This window comes from Tubulanus polymorphus, chromosome 4, assembly GCF_964204645.1.
Source record: "Tubulanus polymorphus chromosome 4, tnTubPoly1.2, whole genome shotgun sequence".
NCBI lineage: Eukaryota > Metazoa > Nemertea > Palaeonemertea > Tubulaniformes > Tubulanidae > Tubulanus > Tubulanus polymorphus.
The window spans coordinates 12,789,481-12,817,243 of NC_134028.1; the positions used below are offsets into that span (position 1 = coordinate 12,789,481).

Genomic DNA, 27,763 nt, shown 5'->3' on the forward strand with positions numbered 1-27,763 from the left:
GTGGTTCATCTGAAAAATCATTTTCATTAGAATTTAATTTCTTTCTTTTATAATATATTTCTTTTCTATCTTGATCAGTTAATTCTTTATTTAATGATTCAAAATCTCCATATATAACAAATGGTACTTTATTTTTGTAATCATATTTTTTGAATTCTAATATTTTATCCTTTTCATTTGGTAAAACTAATTTACAATAATCATGATTTTCACATAATTGTTTATGATTTAATAATGTACTTTCATTACTGAATCTATGTAAACATTTTCTACAAAGATATATTTTATGGTGATCATTTTCTGATTTAAAAAATAAATCGATTTGTTTAATCCACATATAATGATTCTCATAATATAGTATATCTATAATATCATTTGAATCGTAATCTTTTGATAGATATAAAGGTTCGAATGTATAATGTTTTAAATTGTTACCTTTTGTATTTGGTAATTTGATTAAATCGAATACATTTATTCTTAAATTATTATCTCTTTCTATCTTTGGGATGTTTTTAATTCTAACAGGATACTTATCTATCTTATAATTATTTTCAAATGGTTTATAATGAGTTAATCTAAAACTATGTTGTTTATAATCTTCAACTGGGTGTAAACAACTTATTATAGCCCATAGAAAACATTTATCATCTTCATTTTGTACATTTATTACAGCATTAGTTTTAAACGGTAGTTTAATATAACTCGATGCTTCAATATCTGGTTCTTTATAATATGATACATTATTTTCATCAATTGGTTTTGATTTAGTTAACTTATTATATTTTGTGTTATAAACATGTAAAGTCATCAATATTATTTCATCAAATATTAAACCAGATCCTTCAAAATATTTCTCTTCTATTTTAGTTTTTACTTCATTATAACATTTATCTAATTTATCATCTATATGTTGTTTTGAAATAATATGTTGTGAATGAGAATTTATATTATATATTGGTTTATTTTCAGATTTTATGAATTTAACTTTAACTGATATACTAATTTTAGGATATTCAACATCAGTTATTATTTTTATTTTTTCTTTCATATTTTCTAAATGTTTTTTATTTTCTTCTAATGTTTTTCCTTTATGAAATTTAAACTCAATAGCAGCTGGACCAATCTCACTTTTAAATGCTTCGGTTATCTCTATATCTTTTTTATTATCTAGCGAATTAATATAATTTCTTACATCTTCCATGTATGGTCTTTTATTGTTTAATTTATTTTTTATGCTTTTAATTGTCTTCTGTTTCTTATAATTATCTTTATCAAAGTAATCTTCACCTAAAATATCATTATTCTTATTTCTAATATGACTTTTAGATTTTAAATGTTCTTTATGATATCTTTTATCACTGAATGATTGATTACATGTATCACATTTGTATGTTTCTTTTTCATTCTTTAATTCATCTAATTTAGTTTCTAATATATCATCTTCATATTCTAATTTCAATTTATTCTCTAAATGTGTTTTAGTTTTATTGTGTCTTGCTTTTTGGGATTTATCTATATTGATATTACATGTTGGACAGTAGTACTTATTTGCTTCCATTTTAATATCAAATTTTTTTTTAAAATTGATTTTAGAAGTTCAATGATTTATATCATGTATTATTTCAATCACACTTTACTAACACTTTAAATGTTTAAAAATCTAACTCACACAAATATGAATATTGAAATAATGTTGTAAATATATCTATCTATATATCTATTCTATAAGAGCTCACACTTTACTCACACTTTTATATTGAATAATCTATCAATTTATATGTTATTCATATATATTTTATTCATGTATATAAATATTTTAAGAGTAATAGGGATAATGGGCTTTCAAGCTAAAGGTTGAACGGGCGGGTGAGTAAAAAATGAAAAACATGAAAATAATAACAATTTCTACTTGAATTACTCGCGAAACTCATAAAAATGAAAAATAAATTCGAGCGTGTGAGAATTTATTTTTCATTCAGATACGCGCGCTCAGTTGCTCGTGAATGCGTCCAGCAACATATAAAAAACATTTATCACCCACTCAAATGTCTTTAGAGATAACTATCTAATGGTTTGTTGTAAATAAACAATGAGGATCACTGGAAGGAAGAATGATCTGCACTCGTGAGGAGAAAATTTGTGAAAATTGGGTAAATTTTCACGCTTGGGTGACTTTGACCTTTTTAGGAAATTCTGACCCACCAATGAAAAAAATTTATTATTTTGATTGAGTAACACATAGGCCTACATTGATATTATAGGAATAGAAAATAGGCATTTGCTTTTAGATTTATACATCTGGCTTCAGTATAATGAATAACATGACTTTTTATAGCATATGACCTGAACATGACCCCATATTTTGGGGACCCACTTGGACCCAGGTGTCAAAAAGTTTTGAAAACCATAAATTTCTAATAGCTATAACTAATAGCTTTCAGAAAGTTAGGTTAGGCTAAACAAAAATGATACCTTGTTTCTCCGCAGCGGCCGTGTCATTTTTGTACAATATGATAGGCTAAAATTTATAAACAGTTCATTTCTATAGCGGCCGGGTCTGTTATGGTAAAATTGATCACGATTTTTAAAAAAGTAATGTATAGGGTAGATAGGCGGCCGGCCGGCCGGGTCAACATTTAAGCTCAGCAGAGCGGAGAAACAAGGTATCAATTTTTTTAGCCTTATACAGGGGTTTGGCATTAGAAAAGCATTTTAATGGACATTAAAAACCATATGTCGAATTCGCCTAAATTAATCAATATCAGATTGACATGCCGAACTTTTGTGTGCAGATTGTTTCATATATCCACCACTGCGCGGCGGTGTAACAATTCACGTGGTTGACATGTTGCATAGCAACAGTCGGTGTCTCTTCATTTCACACACAGTTAAGTGCGGGCGCAGTGCATTGCTGATGAAGACCTATTACAGTATTAGCCTATGTCACACATATAATACAGACTTTACAGCACATCAGCAGTGCTAATATTGGCGCGCGCGCATTATGAATTACGTCTTGTTTTCATATATGGCGTTTGTATGAAAACAGTATTTTGAATGAAGTAAAACTAAATTATTGAGTGATTATCGGTCTAATAAATATCAAAAATTCTTTGAAAGTGATTTACATCGGTCCTGAGGAATCGGGAGGGTATTATTACCGGACTGACGAGATTTCAATGCGGACCGAAAACCGACGGTTGAAAAGTCAATTGAGCTGAGAAATATATTCCGAGGGACAGACAGGACCTGATTCCAGAAGGGATTTTTTATGATTAAATGGGAAGGGTTGGTGGATTTCTGTGGCAAACAGCATTGCGTGATCGTCTTTCACGAATATGGAAGTTTACGTTAAATATTTCGTCAAATTCTATGATATTATTCTTTGATTCTGCGATTTTGATTGCGCAGTTAAAACCTTGAAGTTTGTCTGATTTTTACAGAAATGCCGGTTTTTGCCTCTAAATTGGAAAAAGCTAACCCGCGACTATCTGAATTCTTCTTACATCGTTGTGACCGTTAAGATCTGAATTTAACGGCTGTATAGTCAACTTTTGTATAAAATGCATTTTTGCTCCATTAATCGATGGTCAAACATGCTAAGACGCTGTTCAACGCATGCCCGTAATGGGAAAAACAATTGACTTAACTGATCAATTTTTACAGTGAATTTGGAAAAACCTTTATCTACAGTTGGTAAATGATTTTTACATCACGAGAATCACATTATTCTAGAGTAAATTTATTAATATTCAACTTTTTACAATAAAACATTATGTAAGATTAACTGCCGTTTAAATCAAATCACTAACACAAAACTCCAATAGCGCGCGAGCTCCAACAATGCGACGATGGCTGTCATGCGCAACAATGGGTTCACGAGAAAGTTCGACATGGTGGATTTTGGTTAAAAAAATTCAAACATGGAAAGAGTTTTAAGCAAATATATCTCTTGGCGATACCACCGTCGATGATTTTCGCAAGTAGTAACTCTCCTGTGAAATCGATGCCCGCGACAGTAAAGGGCGGCGCATTTTGAACACGTGTTACGGGAAGCGGAGGCGAGATCGGAAACGGATAGCTACGCCCACATGTTATTTTACATGTAACGCATTTTCGTATTACAGTACACTTTGGACTTTGTTTTCCCATTGTCGTAGTAATTCCTTTAAGAAAACCTTGTAGGGCCTAATCAACTATGCCTCTATAATGATAGATGGCGCTTGCGTTTCACCTAGCCCTTCACAACCTGCCATCTAGCGACAAAATATATCTAACTTTTAAAACATGGCGTCTGTCAACGTGAAAGGTGTTTATATTTTCATTCCATTCCATACATGCGAGGCTAGGCCTAACCGGCAATTGTTGTTGAAATATAACTTAGGCCCAATAATGTTTCCAACAAAAGTGGGCGGTTGGCAAACGTGTGCTCGGTTGTCCTTAATAACCGAGATGACACAGATGACACAATTTACTGTCGCCAAACTGAGTCGAGTGGCGGCGATATGAACTGAGCCGCCCGAGCGGCTGGCGAGATGACATGTAAAACGAAATATAGACTTGGCATTTATTTCCATTTAAACACTTGAAATCATATAAGAATAAAAATACCTTCTTGAGTAATATTTTGATATTTTGTCGGATATTTTTGTAGATTGTTAACTTAAATATTTCCCAGATTACATTGTCAATCAATTAAATTCAATGAAATTATTGTAGAAATGAAATTTATTACGAAGTTATAAGTTCAATATAGGCCTAATGAATGCAATCTTAAAGTTATTTGTTTCAAATGAACAAACTTCAATTTCTCCTGAAGTAATGTGGAGATAGACGGTAGGCCTAAACCTCTCCTGTAAAATTGAAAGACCCAATATTTTGACACATGCACTTGAATATGGGCTTTGACCTTGTTGGTGTGTTGAAAATGATAAAATTTATCGTAGGCCTAATCTACAATAAAACTCCACCGGGGTCGCCATCTTAGATAGCTGATCTCTTATCTCCGTAATGCTTAACTTAACCCACAAATAAATATCGGGACAGCTGATATCACAGCAATAGGGATTTCAGGTCACTTGATCAAAATGTGTCATAATTAGCGTTTTCCTCGCTTCAAATTTTTATTCACTCACAAAAAACGCATTTTATATCCGATTGAAACCAAACTTGCTCAGTATGCTCAATTTACCGGTTATTTGTTGTGGTGTAAATTTCATGAGTGTATCTTGCGTAGTAACAGAGGAATAAATCGTAGTTCAGCGCGCATCGCCGGATTTCTAGGAAACAAAATGGCGGCCATGTTTGAACATGCATTTTTCAATCACGTGAAAACCACATGCAATTTTTTAGGTCAAATCCGCAAGCCCACTGCTGATTGGCTGATTATTTGACCTCGGAACATTTTAAAAACATTTCTCGGCTATAACGTAGTGATGCGTACTTTTTTGCCCGGCCGTGTTTTTGCTATTTTCAAGCGATGAACGTATTTCAAAGCTTCAATATGCGAAAATTATAATAATTGACAAAAAGTACACCCATACGTTTCAAAATTGAATACTTTATTAATCATTTTCTGTAATTACTTTTATGATTGATTTAGTAGTCTTTCGCAGATTTTGACCTAAAGTTGGCGAGGTGCTTAAAATTGTTTACATCCGGGTCACTTCCGGCTCCACACCGGCTGCCAGCTGATCAATTAAAACACTTCCTGGTTCGTTTTTGCTACTCCAAATGGCAAATTAGCAACTAAAACGACAATATTACTAAATAAATTCATTCTTTATTAAGAAATCGGCCAAGTATAAGTAAAATAATGGCTATCGAATGGCAGATTTTTTAGTATTTTCCGCCAGAATCCAGGCCTTGTCTTGCTCAAATTTTTTCCCAACCAAAAATTTACTTTTCCCAATCTCCTTTGCCTAATAAGTTGAAATATTCGTCTTCACTATTAAAGGAAATGCTAGGATAACTCCTGAAATGAATATTTACTTATTTGTCTTTCTTTTTTTGACTAGAGGCCTCCTAGTCCTATGCCTACCGCTGCAATGTAACTGCCGCCAGTAGTGCAGTAGGCCTAAAACACCCAATCAATGGTTTTTCGAGCCAAATGATGTTGGTCACCTAAATCTAACCTCTTATAGGCCTACGTAGGTCTATCCTCTTGATGTTTTTGAATATATTACTCAAAATCAGAAAAAAACTATGTAACTAAGGCCTTGAGATTTCGCGTTTTAGTAAAAAAGACTTTCGGCTCCTGAAACCTCCATCAATAGGCAAACCAATACAGCTTAGCCAAACTTAGTCTTACACACGATTCGGTCCAAGCCATAAATCCTATCAACAGGGAGAATTGGATCACGTCCAATCATCGAGAGTATACGGCGGATATCCCGTAGTATCGTGTGGGGAACTGTTATATTGCCATATCACTATCTGTGAAAATTTCTTCCACCTGGACTTTACTTCAGGCTGTAACATTCGGAGTCGATGCAAACGAGTGCCATTCATCCGCTCAATACATCCGTTACCCTGCGGATGATAGGGTGTGGTCCTACTCTTAGCCATACCCAAAAGTTTACACAACTCCGCGATTACTTGGCCCTCAAAGTTTCTACCTTGATCGCTGTGAAGAGTCTTCGGAATTCCGTATCTGACTATAAAGTTATCATATATGGCCCTAGCTGCAGTTCTAGCCAACTGATTCTTTGTCGGTATGACCACAGAAAACTTCGTGAAATGGTCTGTTAATACCAACAGATTCTCATATCCAAATGATGGCTTCAAAGTCAGATAATCCACACATACCAACAAATGGTTCGCTAGTCAAAATAGTTTCTAGAGGCGCCAGATGAGTCTGTGCCTTCTGTAAAGTACAACTTCTGCAACCCCCGAGATATTTTTCAATATCGCTGAACATTCCAGGCCAGAGAAACCTTGAACTAACGATTTTCAGCGTCTTATCCCGCCCAATATGCCCAAGCGCGTCGTGAACCCAGAGTAAAATAGAAGGTACCTCTTCCTGAGGAACCAATACCTGCCTTACCTCTTTCCCATCATCGATCTTATTTCGCACTACAAGACCATCTCGAACCTCCAACGAGCTGAAAAATTTCCTGTATTTCTGTTCGAGTCGAGTAGTCGGTCGAAACGGCTTCTTCTCACTCAATAGTCTTCTGAGTTTACCAATCACAGGGTCCTGAGTTTGTAGTTCTTTCAAATCGATGGTCGGTAGTTCGGAAAAGACGTCGTTTACATTATCGTCCGTGGGAACTGGTGTGTCCACACATTGAGCTGCCGATGCCACACAGAAAGCTTTGAATACATCTGTTTCCACTTTGCGACTCAGTCCATCAGCATCACCCATTGCCTTCCCAGGGGTATACTGAAATTTAAGATTATACACTGACAATGATTGAAGCCAGCGATGACTCAGAGCATCGAGTTTAGCACCCATCAGAACATAAGTTAAGGGATTGTTATCCATTTCCACCACACAAGCATTACCGTATAGATAATCATGGAACATATCTGTAGCTGCCCACTTCAATGCGAGAAACTCCAGTTTAGCGATGGGATAGTGAGATTCAGAAGGCTTTACGGTCCTACTCGCATATGCGATTACCTTCCGCTGACCATTTTATTCCTGATATAAAACGGCTCCTAAGCCACTCGTCGACGCGTCAGTTCTAAGAAAGAACGGAAGTTGATAATCCGCAAATCCAAGAATCGGAGGCTCACACAAACACTTCTTCAAGGTTTGAAAAGCATCATCCTCGAGATTCGACCAAGTAGTTATCAGATTTTTCGATTTCCTTGTTGAACCTACCGGTATTCCTTTTAACAAATCAGTCAACGGTTTTGAGCCTATTACTATACAAATGGAGCGAATTTAAATGACATGGTTTCCACACAAAAGGCTCTTTTGCTTGCCAAGTGAGGGCATATTCGAACAAATCACGTATTTAAGCGTAATCCATTCTCGGAATCGTAGCGAGCAGAATTTTGAAATAGGGTCTCAAAAATGTTTTCTGCATTTTTCACGAAAGTTAAATCGGGAAAATTTCAATTTTTATCAGCCAATCAGGAAGTTGTCTTCCCTGTGATTGGTTTATCTGAAAATATCAGCAGCTGTTCACGTGAATTATCGCGATTTCATTACTGGCGCTTTTGCGCATGACGTCTTGTATCAACATGCGACAATACTTCCGCGTTCGCTACGTGTTCGCTGATTGGCCCATTTACTGGGAAATTCCACAGAAGCCTAATGTGGTTTGTTACAAGCGCTGTGATTGGCCCGACCCGATTCTGGCATGGCTTTAGCTTAGTGGGTTCGAATCCCTTGACGGGTGAAGATGATGGATCCTATCAATATCTATTGAAACAAATAAGTTTCCCGGTTGGGCAGCCGCGGATATCTACCGGAAGTGTTCCGGTTCGATATTTCGAGGTTTCTTTGAATTTTGGAGTGATATTGAAATCCGGTAATACCAGCGGTAGATTGTGAAAACCCATTGCATGATATTTGTATTACTTAATCAACGAAAAGCGTCGGGGCCGCGCCAGGAGTTTTCGTGATTCAAGTAGCGCAATAGCCTACTTCTTCGTGTTCGTCCACCTCAATTTTCACTCCGCCGATCTCTGACACGGCTCTGTCCCCGTCGGCGCTGTGATTGAACTTTCGTACCACCAAAATTTTTTATTTCTATATCAGGGAGGTCTGGAGAATAAAAAAGTCAAAATTTGGATATCACATAGGCCTGATTTCATCGAATAAGTCAACCATGGTCGTTACGTTTCCGTACTTATTACCACCTAAAACCCTCTGAACAATTTTGTCACAACCAACATTTCGTTTACAGAAATCAGGTGTTCAATTGAATCCGCGGTATCGTCTACTGTTTTACTTCCGGGTTGTATTTTAAGATTTAAAATTGTATTTCAAGATCGATTTCTATGAAATCTTTAGTTGATTTGGTGTTTGGGAGGAATTTTTATTTGCTCTACAGAAAATTCATCCTTGACAATTGCGCAAGGTTCGCGAAAAAAAGGTTTTACCAAATCGGGTGTATGACCTTGATATGCTAATTAGCCATGTGCCCGAATTGCAAATTCAATCAAATTTTATTCTGCCAAAAAATGTTAAATACAATTCGCTTTCCAAGAGTTAATGGTATGCTGCATGGAACAAAGTTGTTTTGAGATGGGTCTTGAAGCTATTGAGGTCGAGAGATAACCATCTAGATAGTTCGTGAGAGTTCCAAAGTTTTGAAGACGCTTCAAGGTAATGTCTTGATATTTGTTTTATACGTGTATCTACCCTAGACACATCTTCAGACCAAAAACTGGCCCTGTCAGATTCAAGATGGCCGACTGGCAGCCATTGTTGTTCGCCAAAATCAGCACTTTTTACACATTTTTGAAGTTTTCGAGGGAAATTTTGAAGACACTTTTATCAATAACCTTGATCATTCGTATATATTTGTATCCCCCGAGGGCCCATCGGCATGAGAAAAATTGAGTCGATCGGACTCAAGATGGCCGTACTGTGACCTTTTTTGTTCCCAAAAATGTCAATTTTGGCCTGAATTCTGAGTACTGTAGCTTTCTAATGGTGCGCCATGTTTCATTGCAATTTGTAATGGGTATTCTTTGGAAAGGGATCTTTTATATCCGAGAGGGTATTTTTGACCAGGCAATTATGATGCACTTGGCAGCCATCTTGGGGTCATCAGTACTCATTCGTGGGTGGAAAAAAAGTTTTTCCACATCATAATTGATACTTAAGCATATTTTGCTACTATAATCAATTGGAAAGTTGTAGCTCATGACATGTTCTATGATCGAGGTGAGTTTCAAGCTCATTGGTATTTATTATGGCCACCAGGGGGCGTTGAACAATACAATAACTTAGTATTTCTATATTACATTCGTTCCTGCTGTCTGTGTTAACACACGATTTGACTATGTAAATGATATTGAGCAGGGAGTGTATATTGATAAATATAACCCACAGATTACATCATTTATAAAAAGCAAATCTGACAGGCTGGCCATTGTGCCCCTTGGGGCTCTTGTTCCATTTTCTTCCTCTGTAGTCGCTCCAGTCATATCGACGTAGCGTAGAAACTCTTTATCAGACAGGTTCTCAGCCGTTTTCATAGACGAAGGAGCCTCTTGTTTCATGGTATCGCTCCCAACTTCAGACACTGGCACAATACCGCACAGGTTCGCCTTGTTGGGAATTTCGATGTCCCGATCACTTCCGTTCCTTAATCTGACAGAGATTCGGCAACATCTGACATGGGTACAACAGAAAGTGTGGGAATAACGGACAAACTACCAGGCACTCTCACCTGTCCAGTATCAGTCATTACAACGCCTTCACCAAAAGTAGTCCAAACCTGTCCATGTACCGTCACTTCCGAGTTTCCTGGTATATGGATGCTTTGTGTCGTCCTCACCACAGCCATGTCGGTGGTGTCAGTATTCAGAAAGTCCAGTAGGTTCGGCATTTGTCGGATAACGTTCATCCCAATCAAGACTGGTACTTTTTCATGATATTCAGTCGATCGGACCACTAAAGCCAAAACATCCAGTTCATGTCCATTATGGAACAATTGGAAAGCAGTGTAACCCAAAAATGGTAACACATCACCTGACACCGTATGGACTTGAAAATCTCGAGTGAGATCCTCCAAAGGATAGATCGACAGTTTGGCCTCATGTTCGTCGACAAACTTCTCTGAGATTGTCGAAATCATAGAACCAGTATCAACCAATGCTGTACAGTTGATGTCATTTATCAACACTCGGGTTTCATTTGGAGCGCGGATTAAATCAGTTGTATTGAGGCTCATTTTGTTTCCGCCCAAGTACTGCCTCTCGTCTTGGGTGGGTCTTCGTTTCCCTGCTTCATTTTCGGACAGTTCCTTTTCAAATGGCCTTTCTCCTGACAATTATAACAGGCTCGTTCCTCCATTGGAACAAACGGACGCTGTGGCCTTGGTCCACTCTGCCATCTAGTACCTCTCCAGTTCCGACCCTGTTGAACATTCTGGCTCTTAAGAGTCTCGATTTCCCTCTCCATCTTCTGCAAATGTTGCAAAATCTGATTCATTTGCTCTGTCAAATTGGTTTTTTTAATTGCTTTACCTTCCGTATGAGTCTGTTGACTGTGAAACCTCCGAGGCGATGAATTTTTAAATCTTCCATTGGAAACATCCGTCGCACACTCACTCTCGGCTTTCCTCGCTTCCCGGATAAGTCTTTGAAAGTTGTATCCCGGTTCCTTGAAATCCGAATCGCCATTTTTAATGGAGTCGAACGCAGACCACGCCAAAAGTGCACCTTTAAAGATTCATCAGTAATATACAAATTGCCATAACCAGCAGATTTTACTTTACCTGCAATTCCTCTATCCGCGTTGACCAATCAGCAATTGTTTCTGCTTCCTCCTGCTTGGCCGAATGAAACTTAACCATTATCTCTTCTGCCGAGAGAACCTCTCCAAAAGTCAAGTCCATCCTATCCAAGACTTCGGAAGCATTGGGCTCAGAGTTCTCATCATAGAGATTGGTCAGTACACGCATTGCCGTCCCTCTTAACAATGCCCTAATCAGTCGCAATCGATTTGGTTCGTTGAGGCCATTATCTCTTATAAACCCACGGACTTCTTGTCGCCACTGTATGAAACTTATCTCGCCTTTACTTTCAGCACCACTGAACATTCCTAACCGAGGGGCCTGCACCGAAACATTTACCTTTGAGGGTTCAGCTGGGGTGTTCAATGGAACAGGGTCAGGTATCTGAGGTATATTAAACGACTCACCCAAGTTCTCGTGCTTAATATGAGCCACTGTCGTCAATCTATCGACGAGTCTACTCTGTGTTTTCCGTGGAAGACTAGCAAAAGACTTGACCATTTCCTCCATGCTATTCTCTGCTTCGACCGCTTCGTGTAGAAAACGAGTTTGAGTTGCATCAACTGACCTAACAGTAAGAAGAACATTTCCTTTTCCGACATTAACCCTCTGACCATCAACCTCACGAGCTTTCCTAACAGATTCCCCTTTAGATTTGAATATAATATAAATACCCGTAGGAGTCGTGCTGGTGGTCTCGATTTTACCATACTTACTGAAGTATTCAGAACAGAACTCACCTGGTTCCGCAAGTTCATTAGTACCACCCACAAAAACAGTTCTTTCATGAAGTGTTGACATTGTGTTATAATACCTGCATTCGATTTCAGTTACCCTTATTTCGTGTCCAAGATGACCCTGACTGACACAACAAAAGTTGACCCAGTAACTGGTACACAAAAATAAAATCAAATAAAACACATACATGCACGACATGAAACTGAATTAATTTAACACACAAAGCAACCAGATCAAATAAACTAATTGCAGAACCAAAATAATCTATGTATATAGCCTATTTGGCTTATTTAGTTACACAATTTTCTTTTTAGTTCATTCATGAAACTCATTACTGCCGCACAACCAAAACTCATAGAATCTTCTTCAATCACCACAAACCACAAAAGTTCATGCATTTAAACAAAACAATTAATGCATAAATTTAGGCAATTCTGCCTCGAATAATGCAAATGTAACTACAGCGCAAACTAAATATTAAGCGAAGCAATCTGCGACATTTGCACCCATTTCCAGCAAGCAAAGCATAAGCAGACTGACTAGATTGATTACTCACTGATAATACACGATATTCACGGTACACACTAAGATAGCTGCGTATTACGAGTCGACATAACGTACACTGGATCCAGATTTTTACGACGCTCGACACTATCTACGATTACGCCGAAGTAGGCTGGCTGACGTCGGTGATTAATGGCGAATGTCTCCCGGACGAGCCCCCAAATATGACAGAGCAGATTCCTCGATTTGATTCATTAACGGCGACGAGAGCTGCTCCCACCGCTTTACCACAGCCTCAAAGATGGTCTCGTTTAATCAGTCGAAATTCTCCGCCGACGCCGTATATCACTGTCGTAGACAGGTGTCCGGAAATGCCACCTGACCAGCTCCTCAGCTACCACTAAATAAACGGAGTGAAATATTTCTATAATATAAAAACCAGTTTATTTTGTGCAAACAACAATTCAATCTAAACAGATCGAATCACATATAAATAATGATAATAATTCCACGAAGTGTTAATATTTATTTTACTAGCCTAAGATACGATTATTTAACATTATCCTTAATAATAATAACCAGAGTAGTGCATTTCCTATGTACAATCTAATTCTATCATAATTATAGACATAATATGTATTTCACAAACCCCCACCTACCTTACCCTTAAGCAACCACTTATTATATCAAGACACCATTTTGAAAGCCAAGGTCACACAAAACCCCGTGAAAACTCCGGAAAGTTGAACACAAAAGTAACTATAAATCTATAATATATTCCATAATACGATGGCCTCTATCAAAAACCGTACACTTATATAACAGTTTATCATCATTACCTACCTAAATAAACGGAGTGAAATATTTCTATAATGTAAAAACCAGTTTATTTTGTGCAGACAACAATTCGATCTCAACAGATCGAATCACATATAAATAATGATAATAAACACGGGTTTCCGGTTGCCACGACGACAACTCCTAGGTTGGCGCCACTAGACAGTTCATACAACTGAAAAACCAAACTCCGCACCAGAGAAGTCCACAACTCACCCTGTGACACATATTTGCATAAATACTTCTAGAATCTCAATACTCTTTTTACCGACGACATACTGAGCAAGTTTGAAAATGAACTAGAGTGTATTGCGCAATCCAATGACGAATAAACCCCAAATTTCCACCCTTTAAAGGCTATAACTTTTGAACCGCTTGACCGATTTTGATTCTGTAAAGTGCTATATCCTTATGCTATCCCCTTCTTCATTTTAACCTTTTAAAAAGATACATAGAACACATAGAAATTTTCCACCTGAAATCCCTAACAGCAATCCCGAAGAAGCATTGCAAATTTAAAAAAATCCATTTTGTTGCCGGATAAAATCTTTAACGGAGCTAAAACATTGTCAATGTTTCCAAAAAATCATCTACAATTGAAATTATGGGTGCTCCTTATATTTCAGGATTAAAATTGATACCTTGGGACGTACTCGGGCAATCGTCGGCAATGTTCAGCTGTCCCGATTTTTGCGGGTAGATTTAAGCATTACGAAGATAGGAGGGTTTCCTGCCTTTCTATATATAGTATAGTTAAAGGGGTCATGATGAGGTTTTTGAGATATGGCTAAAAGTATTTTTTATCATCAATTATACCCTATTTATTGATTTAGTGGTCAAGAAATTAATTTCTAATTCTTCAATTAGTGTTAAAATGAGACTTTTGATCGGCCGCGCTGATTCCTTCCCAACCCGGAAGTGTGACGTCATTCTGAGAACCCAAACCAAAACAACATGGTGTAGTGTATAGAAACGGGTGATACTAACAGCGATTAAAGTGCAAAATAGTGACTCAAATACATCAGATTCCAATCAAACGTCTGATGTTTGCAAAGCCAACAGTTGTTATTAATAGACAGTCAAAATTATTCCGTTTAATTTGGACCTGATGCCTCAGAACGAAGGAATTTGTGACTATAGAGTACAGCATATTTCTACGTCTGGAGCAGCGAGCATTCATCGTCATTAAGTCAATCCCTCTGTAAAAACCACGCGGAGGGGATGACTGATATAGACATCGCAGATATTACTGTGGATAGAGATATTTTTATCCAGTACTGCACCATAAAAGCGTCCTGAAACCGTAAACTTGTTCGTGAATCCCAGCCGAGCCTGCGCCATCCCGGCCGTGTAATAGTATTGTGTGCTGCATACATACAGTCAGTATGTTGTATATACTACAGCGATGTGGGTCACTGGGGAAAGCCAGTACTATATGCAGTGGAAAGCGCGTATCTCTTACTACGTATTTAATTCGCGAAAATAGCGTCACTTGGCAGGATAAAAGGCTCTAAGATAATAAAAACATAAGTTTTGTGTATCCAAGTTTATGCGTGCCGTAATATTTGCAAGAATCCTTCTCTGAAGTGTGAAGCTAGTTTACACCATAGGCCGGGTGTTTTCGCTCTTATGGTCCATCATCTTAGGGCCAAATCTTTTGGTTTTGGCCACTAAAATTTGTCGCTGCCTTTGTGGGAACAGTTCATAGCTACACACAGCCAAGGCATTTCGAAAGACTGTAAAATTAGTGCGATATTCAGTGAAAATGAGCATTGTATAATAACGCTTCTGAGTGTGCTGTAGGCGATGTGTTCTCAGAATGACGTCATCAACATCACCGCGCAAACGCGAGCGTCCTGTTGCTAGGGCCGTTGCTACGGGCTTTTCTCGAGTTTGGATAAAGATATTTAAAAAAATTTTTCACAAGACTACCATAGATGCATACGGTGAATGTTTTATACAAAAAAAATTAGATTTAAAATTCAAAACCTCTTCATGACCCCTTTTAAGGGGTTATGAAGACTTAGGGAAAAACATTTTTAAATCAAATTCGTTTTGTATAAAACCTTTACTATATGTGTCTATAGTAGTTTAGTGAAAAAAATTTCAGATATCACCATCCAAATGCAAGAAACGGGACGCTCACGGTTGGGCGCTTATGTCGCCGACGTCATTCTTAGAACACATTACCTGCAGCTCACTCAGAGGCGTTATAATACAACGTTTATTTTTGTTGAATAATGTGCTAATTTTACCGTCTTTTGAAATGCCTTGGCTGTGTGTAGCTGTGAACTGTTGCCGTGAAGGAAGCAAAAAATTTTAGTTGCCAAAACAACGGATATGGCCCAAAGATTAGACCGTACGAAGCCTTCTTTGGACTACAGCTCATCATCCAGCCTACGTGTATTGCACTTTACCGAAGGGTTTTCGCAAATATGACGCCACGAAACTTTGATACACAAAATATGCTTTTATTTTCTGATAGCCTTTTACTCTTCCAAATGACGCAAATTTCCGTGAATGCAATATCTATGACTTGTAAGAGATACCCGCTTTCCACTGAGCGTAGTACTGGCCTGTGACCCACTCAAAAGCTAGTGTATACAACATACTGCTGGCTGGCTATGTTTGCAGCACATAGCCTACTATTAGTACTACACGGGTTGGCACAGGCTAGGCCGGGATACTACACAAACAAATTTCAGATTCAGGATGCTCTTATGGTCCAGTACAGGATAAAACCCAGAGAAAAATATCAGCGATATCGATCTATATCAGTGATCCCCCTCCCAATAGTTATAACAAATTTATATTGGGAATGACTTTTAAGGTAAGAATGATGAAAGCTCACTGCTCCGCGACATTGACTACTCTCTGCCAGTTGCAAATTCCTTCTTCAGAGGCATCAGGTTTAAATTGAAGAGAGTAATTTCGACTGCCTATTTGTAAGAACTGATGGCTTCCTAAATTTCAGAGATTTCACTGGAATCTGATGTATTTGAGTCACTGCTTTGCACTTAAATCGCCGTTAGTATCGCCCGTTTCTATACACCACACCATGTTGTTTTGGTTCGGGTTCCACACTTCCGGGTTGGGAAGAAATCAGCGCGGCCGATCAAAAGTCTCAATTTTATAATAATGAAAGAATGCAAAATTAATTTCTTGACCGCTTAACCAATTAATAGGTTATAATTGATGATTAAAATTACTTTTAGCCATATCTAAAAAGGTCTTCATAACCCCTTGATACAACCGGTGTGCGTTGCATCTTGGGTAAATTCATTATAAAGCATGGTGGATTATCGAAGGTGGAATAGGCTTAATATATCGCTGGTGAATTATAATTAAATATTTATCCATTATAAAAGCCCATATTCAAGTGCCTCTGATTGTGATCTTGATCCCAAATGCTCATGGTTTCCATGGAAACCAGCCAAAAACGATATGACATATCATTAGTTATGATGTTTAAAGGGGATAGAATAGATTATTTATCAATAGGCCCTAGTTCATGTTTGCCATAGGCCTAAGTTCCAGGCCTAAAGATTATTATTGGTTTCCGTGGTAACGACAAGAACAAGAAAATTAATTTTGACAAATTATTTGACGTTGCTCTATCATTGTTGCTCTCCAAGATCAGTACTTATAACACGTTTTTGAACGTTTGGAGGGAAATTTTTAAGACGCTTCGATCAATTACCTTGATCTTTCGTATTTATTTGAATCTTCCCAGGGCCCATCAGCGTTACAAAAATTGGGTCGATTGGACTCAAGATGGCCATTCTATGACCTTATTAGTGCCCAAAAATGTAAATTTTGGCCAGAATTCTGAGTCCTGTAGCTTCCTACTGGTTTGCCATTTCTCATATTGCTATTGCTGATGGGTATCCTTTGGAAAGGGATGTTTTATACCCGAGACAGGTATTTTTGATCGGCCAATTATGACGCAATTGGTGGCCATCTTGGTGTCATCTGTACTCATTCATAGGTGGGAAAAAGTTTTTCAACATTATATTGATACCTTAGCATATTTTGTTACCGCAGTGAATTAGAAAAGTGTAGCTTATAATGTGTTCTTTGATTGTGGTGAGTTTCAAGGTCATTGGTCTTTGTATATGGCCACCAGGGGGCATTGAATAATACATTATCTTAGTATTCCTATATTAAATTTGTACCAATGCATAATTTGTTACCACGATCAATTGCAAAGTTGTAGCTCATGACATCGTCTATGATTGTGGTGAGTTTTAAGGATATAAGTTATTGGTTTTAAGAGGGGGCGCTGAATAGTATAATAACTTAGTATTTCCTTATTATATTGGTACCTAGGCATATCTTGTTACCATGATCAATTACAAAGTTGTAGTTCATGACATGATCTATGATTGTGGTGAGTTTCAAGGTCACTGGGTTTTGAATATAGTCACCAGGAGGCGTTGAATAGTAGAATAACTTCGTATTTCCATATTAAATTGTTAACGAGGCATATTTTGTTATCACAATCAATTACAAAATCGTAGCTGCTGACATATTCTATGATTGTGGTCAGTTTCAAGGTCATTGGTTTTTGTATATGGTCACCAGGGGGCGTTGAATATTGAAATTGTTAGATTATTGAGAATTTGAAACCACTTCCCAAGTGGGCATGGTGTCCCTGGACCCCTAGTAAGGCCTATATATAGGCCTAGTACCTAGGATACTGGGGTCAAAATCCTTTTTTGTCAAGTCCCTGTGATTAAGTTTTATTGAACAAACTCAAAATTTGCAATTCAATTTGTTTATATTAAACGAACTTCAAACTTTCAATTCAATTTTACTTTATTGATCATACTTTCAAATCTGAAATATGATATATGCGTATAATACTCCCATAATCGAATGGGCAGTATAATTCATATTCGAAGGAGAGAGCATTGTATCATCAATTAATGCGCTTTATTCTTAAGTAAGATCAAGGATTAGGGTTAGGGAAAGGTGTACGATTGTGGAATCTTCCCAAATTGTGTAGTCTACTAGCATACGTCGAATATTCCAATTCAAGGTTTTAGTTAGGTCCAGATATTGTGTTAGGTGATGGATAAGGGTTAGGGTTAGGTTCAGATTTAGGCATAATGAACATAAGGCCTACCCTACTTTTTGGAATAATGAAACTCACAAATTGCGAAGTTTCCTTAACTAGCATAAAACCTATGTCTAATATTTTGTATTTAAGGATTCATTCAGGTTTAGATAGTTGGTTAGATCAAGGATTTGGGTTAGGGTGAGGTTTTGCCATAGGCCTAAAGGAGTGAGCATTTTATTTTGATACAGTGGACCACCATGTCGGTCAATGTCAAGTTAATTTAAAGTGTTTAGTATCAATCACGCTGTCCATGATCTCTACACTGTAAATGTCATCAGTAACATATACATATACATATACTTAAATTTCTTCTCATGATTAAAACGCGGAAAGTACAATTTTGATAGCATTTGTTCATTAAAGACACATCAATGTAATATCTTGTTATTTGGGTTACACATGTATCTACCCTAGAACATCTTCAGTCCAAATCAAGATGGCTGACTGGCAGCCATTATTGTTCGCCAGAATAGATGAATGGTTAAAATGATAATTGTAATCAGTGTATAATTTTAAGACCCTTATCATTTTAAGTATTCATCTATTTCGAGCATAGGCCTATAGGCCGATGTGTTCCAAAAAAACCGAACTGAGAACGAACTCAAATCACAACGACTCTGAAAATAAAACGCAATAGGGCCTAGGCCTATATATATATATACGTTTATGAAGACGATAAGTAATAGAGCAAGGAAATATTATCTAAAACCAATCACTAAACCAAAACCGAATTTCACCCAAGTTATACCGATCCCAACCGTATTGTGAAAACCATCTCAAAATTAACCCAACTAGTTACAAAATATAAACTTTTATCGATGCATTATTTCCTGAATAATTTTATCTAAGCACAATTAAATTAAATGTTGAATTTTAAAGACATATGAATTAAAGGCATTTGAATTAAAGATACTCAACAACAGTGTCCAAATACAATCACGCTGTCGAACCGCAACACGTCGCTCCTTGAGTAGTAACGGTATTTGGAAATACGGCGGAATAAAGTTCTGTCCTGATCACCGACTCACCAAAATACACGGGAATAGTACCAGTACGATAACCCAATAGTAGTTGAAAATGGATTACGAACCAGTTTAGTTGAACCAATAGTCTCTAGTGGTAGAAGACGAATTAACAAATCGATCCTCTGTATAGCCTATGACGACGATCACGAAATTCCGATCGCTTTCTAAATCGGAATAAAATCCATAAAACTTCCAAATGTCTACATCAGTTTCGTCAAAAATTCATAAAGACTTTATGAATTTTGGTATCGTAGAACAGTATGATTTAAGTAGTCCCATGTCTTTACTACTGATATGATATTTGTAGTTATGAACTATCTAGCTAAAACTGCTATTATAAAAGAATTGTTGCTATTGCAAAACTTCTCTTGTAGAAAAATATTTCACTGTATAACGGAATTTCCATCTTCAGTAATCCAGCTAATAACGATGAATAAAAATCCTTTCAAAAATCCATGACAGATCAAATTAAATTCAGTACAGTAATTAAGAATCAGTTAATCCTTTGATAGGGTTAATTAAATAGCAGGAAGCTGTGTGGCTGTTTCAAAATCCCCAAAAACAACTCCCTCTCCCCAGTCTAACAGATGTCACATGCCCTTGAAATTCGGAGAAATCTAAGTAGCACTCAGAAATAGAGTAAAATAGTTCAAACTAAAAATGATGAAATACATATCAAATATGCCACCAAGGTTCTGTGATGAAATAATAAAAGTAAGTATTTGGAAAATCTTTGAAATCTATGAAGATTATTTAAAACCCAAGTAATAGGGTAGGAGTAATTGGGAAAGTGGGCTTTCAGATCAGAGGTCGAGCGGTCGAGACACCACTCATCACCACAAGTAATTTTTTTTCCTAATAAATGGGAGATAGAAAAGCATTCTTAGCAACAATAAATAACAGAATTAAACCAGCAAAAAAACAATTTGAAATAAAAAAGTTAGTTGATGTTACAAAAGAAATTGAACATAAAATGTTGAAATTAGAAAAGATAAAAACTAAATATGGAGAGAAAGTATCAGCGAATTTAAGCTTCTGTAATGTTAGTACATCGCGATAATTTAAAGTGTTTTTACCTGATAAATGGGTTTCATTGAGTACAGAGGAATTAAAAGATTTAGAAGGATTTAAAATAATCTATCATGGGAAAAATGAAGACGGTCATCATGATTTAGAAATTGTTGATTAAATAAGAAATAAAAATAATGAATATCTAGAATCCAAAATGACCTTAGTCGTTTTATAAACAACTACAATCATACAGTCAAACATCTGTTACATGTTATTATAAGAGAGTGCTTCATTTGAATATTGATCAATCAAACTGGTGTTGCACAACGTTGTTGTTATATTGGATAGCTAGCAGTTATATAATAAGCACGCAGTACATACAACACACACAGGACAGGAGGATAGTCATTCTCTCGTGATTAAAAGGAATATTTCAATGTTTTTGCGGTAAGTTTTAGCAAAACCACCCGACTTGACTCGCAGAGTTTTTAGGGGATAAGCATCCCGTTATTGAGAGGCGCCAAGAGATACCTATCCCCAAGCATTTCTACTTACACCCCTGTGACCCACACCTCGCCAATTCTCCTTCAATGGTTGACAGGAAACACATTATATTAAAGGCGCCTAATGCATTTCCTATCAACCCCTTACCCCCGAAAGGAGGATCGGAAGTCGAAACTGAAGAAGAACCACCGAGACAAAGGTGCATTTTCGAAATGCCCCTGCAAGCCAAGCCCGGCGGCACTCCAGTGGTTGAATGAATTGCCTTATATACTTAGCTAAAACACCTAAGTAAATGTTGCTGGTGCTAAAAAAATATGTGAAATTTGAAATTATAAATTATTCCGAATGACAAGAATATAAGAATGAAAACTGATAAATGAATTATGGATTTTTAACTTAATTATGATATAATATTTAATCAAATTAGTAATCAATTACTATGTTAATTGATTAACAAATTCAAATTCAAATATTCATTTTAGCATCACACCCAGTGCTGCCATCTTTCAATTTAAGAAAAAACTAATGATAAGAAACGACTGTAATACAATATTCAAGTAAAAACAAAATAAATTAATAAAAATAATGAATATCTAGAATCCGAAATGACTTATCTGGACAATTTAATTGCTCCGCATAGATAGACAAAAGTAGTGAGATATTCAATTATTTTTTTTGCTTTTTTTCTAAAATATTAATCCATTTTTTTTATTGTCAATTTTGGAATTTCAGAAGTATTTTCATTTTTGATAGCAGTTGTTTCAGAATTTTATTTGATTTCTTATACCAATTACACCCAATCAAAATGAATACAATTACAAAACCAACTGTAAAATATATATATTTATCAAATATTCTATCATTTGAAGGAGTAGAAATAACAATATTTTCACTATTTTTATTAACATTTTTATTACTTATTTTTTCTTTTACAGCTTTTTATATTCTTGTGATTTAATTCCTAATTGCCGAGACCATTCAATTTGTTTCTGTGATCTCGGTTTTTTCTTCACAGTTAATTCCTTCACTTCTTCCACCTCGCTCATTTATTATAGAAATATTTTTACTTTCAATATTTGAAAATGTTATAACCCCAGTTGATAATAATGTCATAAATCCGCCTAATTGAAATGATAAATATCCAATCCATTTATTTAATTCAGTCATAACTAAATAGTCATTTTTTAAATCGGAATATAATCTATTTTCATCTTCAATTGGTAGTATGTAATTACATAATTTACTATAACCTTTTACTACATTTTCTGATATCGCGTCATTAATTCTAGCTGTTCTCGCGGCTTCATAAATCTTAAATAATCTAATAATTTCATCTGATTTCATTTTATCTAATTCATTATAAGTTAAATTTTTACCGACAAAATTTTTACATTTTCCAGATGCTATTAATATTTCTAATTGATGTTTACAGTAAAGATAATGTTCATAATTATTATTTGTTGTAACATTATTTAAAGCACCATCATCTGGAATTAATTTGTTTTCTGTTATTCCTAAATCATCTAAAGTTTTTTCAATTGGAACATCACCATTTTTAGATTTTATTTTCTTTTCACCTACCATTTATATAACAAAAAAATTAGTTGTGATGTTGCAACTAGAATTCAACTAGAATGTAACTAGAATTCAACTAGATTAACAAGCTAGTTGAAATATTGTTGTTTTTGTTTATTTCTTGTTAAATCTAGTTGATTTTTGTTTCAACTACTAACAACTAGAATTCAACTAGAATGTAACTAGAATTAAACTAGATTAACAAGCTAGTTAAAATATTGTTAAATCTAGTTGATTTTTGGTACAACTACCAATAACTAGAATTCAACTAGAATGTAACTAGAATTCAACTAGATTAACAAGCTAGTTGAATTTAAATAAATTCATATTTAAATGGGTGTTGTAATCTTAAATAGTAATTTTGATTTTTTAATATTTTTCAACTTATCCATATATTCATTATGTAAATCATGTGGAATAATATCATTTTCCTCAAGTGCATTTTTCATCGATTTTCTATCTTTATTGTAGAATAAAACTAGAAATCTAATGTTTTCTCTAAAGTCTTTAACAATTGAATTATATTTTTGATTTAAAACCCAAGTTGTTATCCCAAAATGTCTCCCAGAGAAAGCTAGATAACATAACTCACTTTCTCTAACTTTTGAATCATGTAAATTTGCGCAATCATCTATGATAAATAATGTATTTGATCCTTTATAAATATCAATTGCTATTTTTATACAATTATCTAAATTTTCTTTTACTGTTTTAGGATCTAATATAATAAATTTATTATTTCTAGTAATATTTCTATCATAAGTTTGATTAAATTCATATGTTGGACAAAATAATACTATATTATCAAAATAGTTTTCATAAACAGTTTCTAATAAATTTAATATAAAATAAGTTTTTCCACAATTTGTTACGCCAGAAATTAACATATTATGAGGCTCAAATATAAATAATTCCTTATTCATTTATATATTTTGAATTTTACTTGATAATATCCATTCATTAAATTTATCTGGCCATCCAACCCATTTTACTAAAGAATATTTTTTTCTATTAATAGTTTTTGTTTTTAATACTTTTTCAATTTTATATTCTTGTTCTAGATTTTCAGTAGTTAAACTTAATTCTTCTTCGTAAAAGTAGCCATCAACTTCTTCACCATCTAAATCTTCTAATTTATAGACATATGGTTTTGTTGTTATTACCTTTTTTATTTTATATATTTCCCTAGTAAAATTACGATCGTATCCTTTCTCAAATATCTTTTTATACTTAGAAATTTTAACATTTTGACCAACTTTGAATTTAGGTTCACCAAAATCATCTACAAGAAATGCACCATATAAATTATTCCAAACAATTTCAGCATTTTCAGGTTTTCTAGCATCAATAGGTTTCATTCCAATAGAAGAATAAGAATTATTATATCCTTCTATCAATTTTGGTAAAACATCAATCCATTTAAAAGTATTATTTGCTGTAAAATATTTCCACATTCTTGTTCTTAATGTTCTATTAAATCGTTCAACCACTGCCGCTTTTTTATCCGATTTTGTTGAAAAATATTTAATATTATGATTATCTAAGAGTTCATGAACTAGTGAATTATCAAACTCTTTTCCATCATCAAATTGTATTTTTTCTGGTTTTAGTTTATCATCCGAAAGAAATTTTCTTAAAACATTTGATGTTTGTACAGCATCTTTTCTATAAAGTGGGAAACTCCATACATAACGACTAAAAATATCAATTATATTCAATAACCACCAATAATCATCATTATCTTTCTTAACATTTTTCATATCAATTAAATCTCCTTGCCACTGTTGATCTACATAACTTACCCTAGTTTTACGAGTTTTATATTTTCTAACAATTTTTTTATGTGTTGTGTATGTTGGTTGTTCTAACATAAATTCATATATATCTTTATATTTTACTAAATTTTGTGGGATTATCTTATCTAATTTATCTTGTTTTACTTGACACCATATATTTTTAGTAGAAGAATAAGCAAACGAACTCTCAGGGTTGTAATATAAATTTCTTAAATATTGTTCTTTAGTATTAGGAGTTTTTTTACCACCCATTTATATATCCTTAATTTTAACTTTATATTTCTAATATTGAATACTATCTAATTGTGAATTTACAATATTTATTTGTGCGTCAGATATAATATAAATGTGCATTTTGAAATTTAAGCTTCCTTTTTTCTTTTTCATAAATAATTGTATTCCATCTTTAGTGTTCTGTAGTTTTTTCCCAGAACCCTGTAATGAATTATCCTCTGTTGTTCTAAAATCTAACCATAATGCATATTTATTGCCGGTATAATAATCAATTTGATTAATATTACAATTTTCAAATGATTTTACTTTTTCATTCATAAAATGTTTTCTAATTTCTGGCCACTGATCAATCATTCTCATTCCTTGACAAAATATTTTATTTGCTATTCCTTCGATAGTTATTTCAACTTTTATTTCAGGATTATAATAATTATCTACCTTTATTGCGCCATTAGAATATGTTGCAATGGTAATAAATATTAATATACCTTTAATAGATCTTCTTGGGAAGTTAATATTCTCATTAATTATTTCATCATTTGCATTAATAGTTACAGTTTTAAATTTATCAATATAATCATATAATAATGAAAATCCTTGATTGTATTGAGTTTGAATTGTGCTAGCAATATTTTCATTAGTTACTGTGTCATATTCTAAACATATATTCGATAATTTATATCCCATATCTTTAACAACGCTAGATAATACAATTTCATTTACAGGAGCAAATGTTATCTCAAATATAATATCTTCTTGAATTACATATTTATATAAAGGTGCATTATTATTTATCAATTCAAAGTCTAATGGAATTTTATATTTGCTTCCATAAATCTTTTTTATCAAATTATCTGTGGCACGAGTTACTATTGCGTCATTAGCTCCTGATCTTGATTTATTATGGTTTTCTGATTGGATGCCTTGAAATATCATATTATTTCTTTTTTCTTTAGTTAACCATTAATCTTTATAATATAATGCATAAATAAATTATAATCATCTAATGAGAAAACAGTTTCCGGACCAATCTTTATAGTTAATTTTTTAATCAAATATCTCCCAACATTATCAACAACATAATTATTATCATGACCAATTACTTTTATATCAGCTGATAAATAAATACTATCGAGGAATCGAGGAATTCTAACATATAAAGTTTCATCAGGATTAATATTAGAAGGATTATGAGTAATTATATGATGAGATCTTTCTGCTTTAATAGCATTAGATATTCTAGAAATCTTAGAAGGACTTATATAACTCCCACTCACTTATTTAACAAAAAAATTAATTATTTATTTTTAATCATGTTTACTTGATATTTTTTGATATCATATTTACTAACCCAAAAATAATAGCACTTACAACTGTAATTAAAAATAAAATAATATGTTCAGCAGCAAAGTTAAGAATATTCCCAGCAGATTTCAATATAAAACCAACAATTGATGCAATAATTCCTGGTAAAGCTGCAGCAGATTTTTTAGATAGTTCCCATAAATATTTTGCTAATTTCTTTAAACCATCTTTAACTTTATCTTGTATAGAATTATTACCTGGGGGTTTATCTGGTTTATTGGGAGTAGGGGTAGATTTCAAAGCATTTGATATTGCTAAACCTATTGTTGTAAATAACATAGTTACAGCTGTTAGAATTGAAAGAATTGTTATTCCTTCTAATTTAAATAATAATTTTATTCTATCTTTTAATGATATTTCAGAATTTGGTTTAATCAACAAATCTTTAAAAATAACTTTTAATCTATTAATATTATAATCATATGATTTTAATAATAATTTAATTTCTTCTTTCTGTACTTCTAAATTATCTTTTAAATTATTAATTTCTTCTTCTAATCGTAATTCTTTTTGCCTATATTCTATTTCATCAATTACTTGATGGTCTAAATCAGACTTTAATTGTTCTATTTCTTTATTTTTATCAGTTTATTCTTTTTCTAAATATCTAATTTTAAAATCTCTTATACTTTTATCATGCGCAAATTTATCAGCTTTATTTCTTATACTAATAATTTCTCTAATTGCTTTATCAGAAAATATATTTAAATCTTCTAGTTGTTGATCTGTTGCATCAATTAATCCATTCGGTAAAAGTTTTTCAATTGGAACTTTATTTGATTTAAGTTTACTAGTTTTGGAAGTTATATTCTGTTCAGATGTTGTTTCTGTTTCTGATTTCTTTTTGATTATTTCAAATAATTCATTAATTCTTTGTTTAAATACGTCTATATCATTATCAGTTAATTCTTGTTTTATAACACCGGTTATTTCATTATTATTACTAATTATTTTAATTCTATCCGGAGGATCTAAATTAATCAAAGTTGATTTTGTTAATATTTTATTTTTATTATTTTTATAAGTGATGTCAATATAATAATCACCTTTCAAATGATAATTCCATTTACCATTATCTAAAAATTTTAATTGATTTGCTAAAGGTCCAACGTCTTCATCATTTATGTTAAGTTTAGATTTTTCAATTACACGTTCTAATTTAGATATTTTGTTTAAATTATCTAAATCTTTTTTTACTAAACCTGGGTCTAAATTTTCAGGATTTAATTGTGATTCTGCATTTTTAATATAATCAGGCATATTTAAATTATTATTATATCCTGGCTCATTACCGTCATTAAAACTTGTTTCACTAAAATCAGGTTGTTGTTCATCAGTTATGCCAGGTTCATCAAAAGGATCCATTCCAATATCTTCTCCACCTTCTACATCCATTTATATAATAAAAAAATTAAAATTTAAAATATAATATTCCTCCTATAACAATTCCTATACAAGTTAAAGCTAATTTAGTATTTTCATGTAATTTATTATCATTATCAGTTTTAATTATATCATGTTGAATATTATCAGTTTTAATATTTTCTGTAGTATTGTAATCTTTTATTTTGGAATCATTATTTAATTTAATATTATTAGTTTTAGTTTCTGTTGATTGAATATGTTTTT

At 34.0% G+C, this 27,763-nt stretch overlaps 1 protein-coding gene across 3 annotated transcripts in view; it reads left to right on the forward strand.

Moving 5' to 3' along the window:
* The first annotated feature begins 4,267 nt into the window (after window positions 1-4,267).
* Window positions 4,268-27,763, forward strand: part of LOC141903562 (ubiquitin domain-containing protein UBFD1-like) — an 81,638-nt gene continuing 58,142 nt past the window's right edge. For all 3 annotated transcript variants that reach the window (XM_074791733.1, XM_074791731.1, XM_074791734.1), the window contains exon 1: window positions 4,268-4,309. In XM_074791733.1, the coding sequence (XP_074647834.1) occupies window positions 4,288-4,309 (22 nt within the window). In that variant the 5' untranslated portion in view covers window positions 4,268-4,287. The remainder of the gene's footprint in view (window positions 4,310-27,763) is intronic.